Source organism: Biomphalaria glabrata, chromosome 18, assembly GCF_947242115.1.
Source record: "Biomphalaria glabrata chromosome 18, xgBioGlab47.1, whole genome shotgun sequence".
Taxonomy (NCBI): Eukaryota; Metazoa; Mollusca; class Gastropoda; family Planorbidae; genus Biomphalaria; species Biomphalaria glabrata.
Window position 1 is genome coordinate 5,856,726 of NC_074728.1, and position 9,392 is coordinate 5,866,117.

General features: G+C 34.7%; 1 protein-coding gene across 3 annotated transcripts; it reads left to right on the forward strand.

The window, feature by feature from the left end:
* The first annotated feature begins 353 nt into the window (after window positions 1-353).
* On the forward strand, window positions 354-7,888 carry LOC106052793 (uncharacterized). Of its 3 annotated transcripts, XM_056017378.1 has the most exons (3): window positions 354-512; window positions 3,508-6,326; window positions 6,464-7,888. In XM_056017378.1, exons 2-3 carry the CDS (start codon window positions 6,290-6,292, stop codon window positions 7,447-7,449), a joined length of 1,023 nt encoding a protein of 340 aa, XP_055873353.1. In that variant the 5' UTR covers window positions 354-512; window positions 3,508-6,289; the 3' UTR covers window positions 7,450-7,888. The 3 variants fall into 3 exon arrangements, with proteins under 3 accessions (XP_055873353.1, XP_055873351.1, XP_055873352.1); XM_056017376.1 differs by lacking the exon at window positions 3,508-6,326; XM_056017377.1 differs by lacking the exon at window positions 6,464-7,888 and having other exon boundaries at window positions 3,508-4,542.
* Window positions 7,889-9,392: the final 1,504 nt, after the last annotated feature.

Consider the following 9,392-nt stretch of genomic DNA (forward strand, 5'->3'; position numbering starts at 1 on the left):
ATATTGAAGAGGGGGTTTTGTCGTTAATTTCAGAGGGGTTTTAAAATCAAAATCTTCCTTAGCTATGCTCTTGGAATTCTGGGATAGTCGTTTGCATTAATTTTTTTTTATAGAAGAGGGGGATTTAACTGCAAACCCCCATGGTAGGTGATTTTTAAATCAAAACCCCCTTGGCTGCGCTGGGGCAAGTGACGGTTTTGTATTAAAATCTCACCTATATATACAAAATCAAAGCACAAAAAACAGTCACTTAACTCCTCCCCCCACCTGGCTACGCCCATGCCTTACACTAAATAGTTATCTCAAAATAAATTTCAAAGAAAATAGTTTAATCCCTTGTTTCTAGATCTAGATATAGTATCAGTATAGAGGGACTAAGTGACTACACTGCATACAGTTCAATTCGGATGTCTCTAGTGTAGACTTAGTCCAAGTCTAAATTTCTATAATGTTTGCAATGCAGTCCTGGGTGGTGATTTTAATCATTGCCGGCATAACGTTGACCTCAGCTGGTAAGTGACCAACTTTGAAAACATTTTAATGTTCATTATATTTGATTGATGCATGGAGGTAGTTCCATAATAATTTTTTGTTATAGCTCATTATTAATTTTATAGGAAATAATGACAAGAATTTAAATATGGAGAGTATTAAAATCTCTTCTAATTTATTGCAGCTATTGAAGGCTTGTATGTCGTTAACGAAAATGGAAAAAAATTACTACTATATTGACGCTAAAGATTTTGCTAAACAAAAAGAAAACTTAGTAGGCGAAGGAATACAACATAAGAAAAGAGTTTAACTCTTTCTCTCCAAATTGACGATACCATCGTTGATTTGGCCTTATTAACTCTTTCTCTCCTAATTGACGATACCACCGTTGATTTGGCCTTATTAACTCTTTTTCTCCTCATTGACGATACCACCGTTGATTTGGCCTTATTAACTCTTTTTCTCCTCATTGACGATACCACCGTTGATTTGGCCTTATTAACTCTTTTTCTCCTCATTGACGATACCACCGTTGATTTGGCCTTATTAACTCTTTTTCTCCTAATTGACGATACCATCGTTGATTTGACCTCATTCAATCAAAGTTAATGTTGAATTTTATAAACTTTACTTTGTGTTAAATAAAAAGAGCATGAATTCGCCTTTAATTCTTTACCAAATAAAACATTTTGTGATTACATACGACAAATGTTATTGAAGCTTAATCATAACAGGGCAGTGAAATAGTAATGAGCAAAATGAAGAATTCTGTCGCAACGTGGGAAAATAATTACGTAGAGAAAGAGTTAAATTAAATGAATGTTTTATGTTATGAACTTTACTCTCTATTACATTAAAGGACATGCGTTTCCCTTTTATTTCTATACCAAATACAACATTTTCTGATAACAAACAAAAAAGTTTATTAAAGCTTAATCCTAACAGGGGAGTGAAATAGTAACCACCAAAATGAAGAATTCCGTTAAAATATAGAAAAGTTATGACGGAGAGAAAGAGTTAAGTGAAACATGTTTGTTTGTTTACTATTATCGCTTGTGTCTTCAAGGTTTGTAGCGTTCACAATGCGCCCTAGTCCAATATCTTTAGCGGATATGTTTTGGAAGAAGGTCCAGTCTCTTTTGTGAATATAATTTGGAAGAAGGTCCAATCTCATTTGTCAATATGTTTTGGAACAAGGTCTTATCTCTTTTGTAAATGTTTTCGAAAAAGGTCCAATCTCTTTTGTAAATATGTTTTGGAAAAAGGTCCAATCTCTTTTGCAGATATGTTATGTAAGGACGTCCAATCTCTTTTCTGGATATGTTTGGGGAGGAGGGTGTCTGAGATTTCCTATTTTTTATTCGAATCACATTTCTTAAATTTAAATTAAACCAATCTTTTTAAAGCGTAGTCGTATTAATTAGTTTGAATCAGTCATATAATTACATTTTCAATAGATCTTACCCAACATCAGCACCGATTCCTTTTGCTTTAACAAAGTTTCATGCTTTTACCATTCTCAATGCGCTATGATCCTATCACTTACCAGGACCAGAGGGGAAAATAAGAGTTAAAGGGGTGAGAATGGAAGAATGGGGGGGGGGGGGGAGTGTCAATGAATATTACCGTGATCGTTTTTTTAATTGCTTATAAATAAGACAACGTGTTCCCACAGGGCTCAAGCCTCCTCAAGGGGACTAACTCAATCTATACCACCACATCAGTCAAGTACAGTTTTTTTTACCTTGTTTACCTTGTTCGATACCAAACAGAAATAATTAATTACCAATACTTTATTAATTAATTGAATACTTTTTAAATTGATTCTTCTGTACAAAACTTTTTTTTACCAGATAGCCAGGTAGACAGATTGAGTTGATTGATATAAGCTTTGTTTAAAAAAAGTCAAAATAATAAATAAAAATAAAAAATGATAATTATAGAATGAATAAGAAAATATTTAGGAAAAAAAAACAAAACAACTTGAAAATTGATTCTTTATTCAAAAAAGAATTATTTCACTTTTAATTTCCACTCAGGCGGCTTAGTGGTAAAGCGCTTGGCTTCTGAACCGAGAGGTTTAGGGTTCGACTCTCGGTGAAGAATAGAAATGTTTAATTTCGGTGTTAGGACACAAGACTCTTCACAATAATAATACACTCTCAGGTTCTATTCTAACAATACCTTAATATTATAACAATTTATGTAAACATCAGCATTTCATCTCTCTTTCTGTCACTTTCTCCCGGCTTCCTCTTCTTTACCTCCCTTCCATTCATTGCACCAATTCGCACCTTTATTCATGCACACCATGCTGCGCTACGACCGTAACATTCAGGATTTTTTTTTTACGTCGCCCCAGAGTTCATCCAATTCTAACCTCCGGTCACAGAAACAGATAATCTAAACATCATCACAAGGTCTGAAAGGTGCACGTCTACTACCGCCATTCTACTGCACTAGTTGGTTTGGCTGTCATTCTGTTATTCTTGTTTCTTCATTTTTTTTCCCGTAAGAGTTTTTCGTTAGAAACAAAAAAAAAAGTCGCTCAACTCTATGAAAGTATTACTATTTCATGGATCTAGGCCATGTTAACCATGTCGACCGTGTTTAGGTAGAAAGGAGCTAGATCTAACTTTTAAAACTACACTTTGCACAACTTCTATATCTGTAACGCCTTTTTAATTCATAAGGCCGTAGTGACCAAGTCGTAAATCGCTTCTTTTCCAAAGCAAAGGATGTCAAGTTCGAATCCCAATGAACTTAGGTTGTTAGGACACCCCTGAGTCCATCCGACTCTAACGGCTACGTGACATACGTTGAGGAAGGTAAAAGAAAGGTTGGTCGTTGTTCTGGGCACATGGCAATCTAGTAAACCATCGACCATAGAAGCAGATGAGGTATATATCATCTGCATGCATAAATCGGTAAGACTTAAGGGATTAATTTTTAAAACATTTTTTTCTAATTCCTAATTCTATGTTCTGTAAATATTCCTATTTTCTTCTGTTTTAGCTGAGGATCTCACGTTCAATGAAAATATCTTATTTCTAGACGACAACATAACACTTGCAGTAAATCCACCTTATATCATAAACGGGCTGGCCTCAAACGTTGATGTCCGATGTCTTTTCAAACGGGACCAAGTTCCCGCCATGTCCACCGTACTGTCTCTGGTCATCGCTTACTCAAACGCAACTGACCAACCAGTCTACAGCTTTGTGGCATCTGTGAATGAGTTTGAAGGTCATGCGCACAACATTTCTCACGACGTTGAGGTCATATCCGGTTCCATTGACAACCATGGAGAATCCTCATTGCACATCCGGTTTAAATATCCTGACTCAAAAATGACTGGAGTGTATGTATGTGAGGTTCAAGGATTTGACCAAATCGGAAGGCCCATAACAAAATACACCAAGCTCCAAATTTTACCAAAAGATGCACAAGAGATTTTTAATCAAATGGATGTTTTACAAAATACTGTTAATGCTTTCCAGACGTGCCGGGAGGGACATCTAATGTTGTTTGATAAATTAATACAGAAATTATCCCAAACTAGTGAATATAATTTTACAGCTTCGGCTTTTTTCAATGGACATCGTTATTTATTAGCTGATAAGATCCCACTCTTTGACTATAACGTGGACCAAAATGTGTGTAATTCGATAGAGGGCTATCTAATAGAACTGGACACTCCAGACGAGATGGCTTTCTTTGAGCGCTTCTTAGCTCAAACTAATCCTATCTACGTGTGGACAGGAGCTAAAAAAAATCATGATGATTCTTGGTACAATGAGCATAACTCGTCTGTTAGACCGTTGTTTACTTGGGCACCTGGTCAGCCAATAAAGGATGACACACGTAATTGTCAGTGTGCTACTCGTGAGGGTGCTTGGAAATTATTTCCGTGTCTATGTCCTTATAATCGCACTGAATCAGATCTAGGTTACATTTGCGAGGTTCCAGAACCGAACTGTTGACATAAATATAAACTAGCTCTAACCCGTGTCTCACTACGTTGAAATAAATGGTACTTCTTATTTTGAATGAATCTTTTTTTGTTGTTGGAAATCTCCAATTTAACATAGCTATAATGTTTGTATTTTGTAAAACGTTTGTTTGTAAATTAATTTCTTAAAGTAGATAAATTTTTGAGGGCTTGTTTACAGAAACTAAGTATGAACATGAAAACTATATTTAATAAGAAATGTAATTCTATTTAATAATAGTATATAAACTATCATTGCACCCAACAACAACACCATACTATCTCTTTGTTTGTGTCAGTCTAGGCCAGGACTTTGGTATCATGAAACGTTATGAATATTAACAATGCAGGTGTAATCATGGCAAAGTAAGAGGGTTCGGTTATGGTCCCGCCCTTGCACGTAGTTGCCAAATGACTTGCTATTTTCTGAGTCTCAGATGTGCCTAATTTAAGAAAACAGAGCTCAGAGTAGAAATTCCATTTCTCTCCTGACTGACGATACCAGCGTTGATTCCACCAGAATGTGGTAAGAAATTACGGAGAGAAAGAGTTCATGATGCGATCGATCGATTTCCAACAATGGAAGGAACGTCATGTAAACATTAAAACAACGGCGTTTTGCGCTAAGACCAGTTTCGCACTTGCATGGTGTCATTTTGGACAAAAGAGGACCGAAGAAATGGACACTAGAAAAATGCCAGAGGAAAATTTGGGCATTGGAAAAGTATCTTTCATTTAAAATAGTGTTGATCTTTAAGATTAATTACATTTTATTAAATATACCATATAATTTTGGTAAGATTGTTCGGTAATGTCCAATTACATTAAAATGTATATGAGTGATACAAAAGAGGCGATGTCAAAACGAAAACAAAGTTCAGATTAGAAAGGGGGACAAATTATCTGTAACGTTTCTTACTTCATTTCCTTTTAATCTGTTCAGCGAGAATACGTTTTTCTTCATTCATTTCATTGTTTTATTCGTATAGATAGATAGATAGATAGATAGATAGATAGATAGATAGATAGATAGATAGATAGATAGATAGATAGATAGATAGATAGATAGATAGATGGATGGATGGATAGATAGATAGATAGATAGATATATAGATAGATAGATAGATAGATAGATAGACAGAAAGACAGACAGATAGATAGATAGATAGATAGATAGATAGATAGATAGATAGATAGATAGATAGATAGATAGATAGATAGATAGATAGATAGACAGACAGACAGACAGACAGACAGACACAGATAAATAGATAGATAGATAGATAGATAGATATATAGATATATATATATATAGATAGATAGATAGATAGATAGATAGATAGATAGATAGATAGATAGATAGATAGATAGATAGATAGATAGATAGATAGATAGATAGACAGACAGATAGATAGATAGATAGATAGATAGATAGATAGATAGATAGATAGATAGATAGATAGATAGATAGATAGATAGATAGATAGATAGACATACAGACAGACATACAGACACAGATAGATAGATAGATAGATAGATAGATAGATAGATAGATAGATAGATAGATAGATAGATAGATAGATAAATAGATTGATAGATAGATAGATAGATAGATAGATAGATAGATAGATAGACAGACAGATAGATAGATAGAGAGGGAGTGAGAGAGATAGAACCCTTGCCCGAGCCTTCTGCAGCACAACGGATGGAGGAGTGACCATTGTGACCTCAGGCCAGAGAGTCTACAAAACGACTTCGTTTCAATCAATGATCTAATTTGAGCATGTCAAATTATTTCTGTATCTAATGTTTATACGTAAACTGTACTGCACTGATTACCTTGGTGAGTATAAAAGGGATACAACTTCTTTACGATACGAGTGCGTGGGAGTGAGTATCCATCTGAATTATCCTTTAAAGTAGCTGTGCTGATATATGATTACTTATATATCGCTATGAACCTTTAAATTTATTTTTCAGATGAAGATCCTTTGTTCACTGATAGTCTGCTGACACCGGACAAGAACGTAACAATCTCATTCAGTCCGCCTTTTATTATCAACGGGCTAACTTCTGACGTCGACATTACATGCAGTTTCACACGTGACCTAATTCCAGCTATGACGTCAATATTTTCTCTGGTCATCGCACACTCGAGCACAACTGACCAACCGTTATACAGCTACGTGGCCTCGGTCAACGCGCTGGAAGGTCACGCCCACAACATCTCGCATGATGTTGAGGTCATTTCCGGTTTAATAGATAACCAAGGAGAATCCTCGTTGCACATCCGGTTTAAATACCCTGATTCAAATCTGACTGGTTTGTACGTATGTGAAGTCCAAGGTTTTGACCAAATAGGTAAACCAGTAACAAAGTACGCCAAAGTAAAATTGATGCCAACTAATATAAATGATCTGTTCCATCAAATTAATAATTTACAGTCAAACCTTACTGAGGCTAACGCAAATCTAAGTCTATTGCAAAATTCTTTCAATGCCATGCAGAGCTGCATGAGCAGGAAAGATGAATACATTAATAAATTAACAAACCAGTCAAACTTCTACTCGCCTGTTTTCTTCAATGGCCACAGCTACTACATGACTCAAAAAATATCACGTTTTTTTTATGCAGAAGCTCAGAATTCTTGCAAGTTAATCGGCGGATACCTTGCAGAACTAGACACTCAGGGAGAGATGGATTTCTTTAGAGAGTACATGATCAAAATGAATATCCCATATATCTTCTGGTCAGGGGCAACAAAGCAGAACGGCACATGGGCAAACGAGCACAGTCCAGATGTCAGGCCGTTGTTTGACTGGGCGCCAGGACAACCAGTTAATAACTCTGATACTGTTTGCCAGTGTTCTTTTTCTGCAAATTATTGGAAGCTTACTGCGTGTTTTTGCGACGTTTATGATAGGAGTGATCTAGGTTATGTTTGCGAAGTGCTAGATAGATGTTAATAGATCTACGCTAACAATAGTAAATCTGAGGGATTAGAAATATTTGTACAAGTTTTTTTTTAAATGCTATTTCATGCTTTTAGCTTTCTCAATACACCATGATCCTATCACTTGTCTGGACCAGTTGGAAAGTGGTGGGGGAGAAAGGTCGGGGTATCCAGATGATTGTTTTTTAAATGTATTTTTTTTAAGTCGGCAAAAGCCATCTCAGGCTTCTCAAGCCAACATGGTAACCACTTTGCTAGCGAAAAGCGTATGAACATGGAAGATTGTATAGTTATCATTTGTTTTTTTTTTCTTCAATTTTGTATTCACTAAGCCTCAGACGATGACCCATAAAGGGGACTAATTCAGCTTATACCGCTACTTCTGTCAAGTACTATTTTTTTCCTTTGTTCGAGATACTAAACAAAATAATGAATTACCAATAGTTAATTAACTAATTGATTACTTTTTTTTTTATTGATTCTTGTGTTGTCCGGTAAAACAAAATTCACCTTGATCCGAGATAGGGTAAGGTAAAAATAACATGTACAAACTTTTTTACCAGACAGAAGACTGATTGATGTGATATAAGCTTTGTAAAAATAAAATAAAATTACATTCAAAGAGGAAAAAACAACTATGATATTAAAATTCATAATTTCACCAAATTTCTTAAAACTTAAAAGCTATACCATTTATTTAACATTGAAATCAAAACCCATGTTCTCGTAGTACTCTTTGTCGACAGCATATTAATAATCTTAATTATTTTTTTTATTATTATTATTATTATTATTATTATTATTATTATGTCAATGGTAGAAAAGGGAAAGAGAAAAAAGTTAGGGACAAAATAAAAAAAGAAAATTTGTTTGTCAACTATTAAGAAAAAACTGAACAATAATACAAAGAGTTTGGACCAAAACCCGATATAGGTTGTACTTTTTTTTTTTGGCTTTCAACTTGTAGCAGCTTATGTATCTGTGGACCAAGAGGCCAGTATAAGACACTGGCCCCAAAACATCCAATTGAAAGAAAACTATATGGAGAGCTCCCTGATTTGGAAACCACTGCACAGTTCATCTCATATGCTGGTCTAGTCATCTGAAATCTCCAACATAACAATGAGAAGGAGGAAGAAGAAGAACCCTTTCGATATAATTTTATTTTTTTGAAAATCAACACTTACAATATCATACTTCAAATTATATAATATTAAAATTTCTTAAGTCTACAATCAGATCCGTATTTCTAGTTCCCACAGACTGGGTAAGACTGCTAGCTGAATAGTTGACACTTAAGAAAATGAGATTTCATTGTAGATAACACTTGATTCTTTCTCAACTATTTATCTGCTTTTAACGATTCTTTGCGCCTATGGTTCTAGTTTAGACTAAATCACGGATCACAGACCTATAAAATATATACATTTTAAGTTTATGACCTCTTCGAATGCTTTTTCGCGGCTATTGATGTTCTCATACATATAAATACAGTAGGCCTATTTAGGTATTCCGTAACCTTAATTTTAGAAATGGAAGTCAAATTGTGACTGTGACATATATACTCCAGTCTCCAGGAATATAGCCCATTGTGTAAATTTCATTAAAAAAACGTAAAGGCAATAAATAATATTGCGAAACAAGAACAACATTTTTTAAAATACTTTAAAAGAAAAAACAAAAGTTTATATTAAGTGTTGTATCAATTATTTCGGATCAGTCATTTTTCATAGATCTAGACCAGTGATTTTCAAAGTGGTTTATAGGTATCCCCAGGGGTCTACAAAGACTTCCAATGGGCCAAAGAGACAAAAATATAGATGCTATCTTACTAGACGTTTCCAAGTCTTTTGACAAAGTTTACCACCATAGTTTGCTTAAAAAATTAAAATATTTCGGCATTAATGGTCCATTTCATCAGTGGATTAAAGATTTTCTGATAGAGAGAACAAACTG

Bases quoted from the DNA above. Each gene is read 5' to 3' on its own strand.
- LOC106052793 (XM_056017376.1), top strand. From the start codon at position 449: ATGTTTGCAATGCAGTCCTGGGTGGTGATTTTAATCATTGCCGGCATA. The intron at 513-6,463 runs GTAAGTGACCAA...TTTATTTTTCAG, and splicing joins CATAACGTTGACCTCAGCTG to ATGAAGATCCTTTGTTCACT.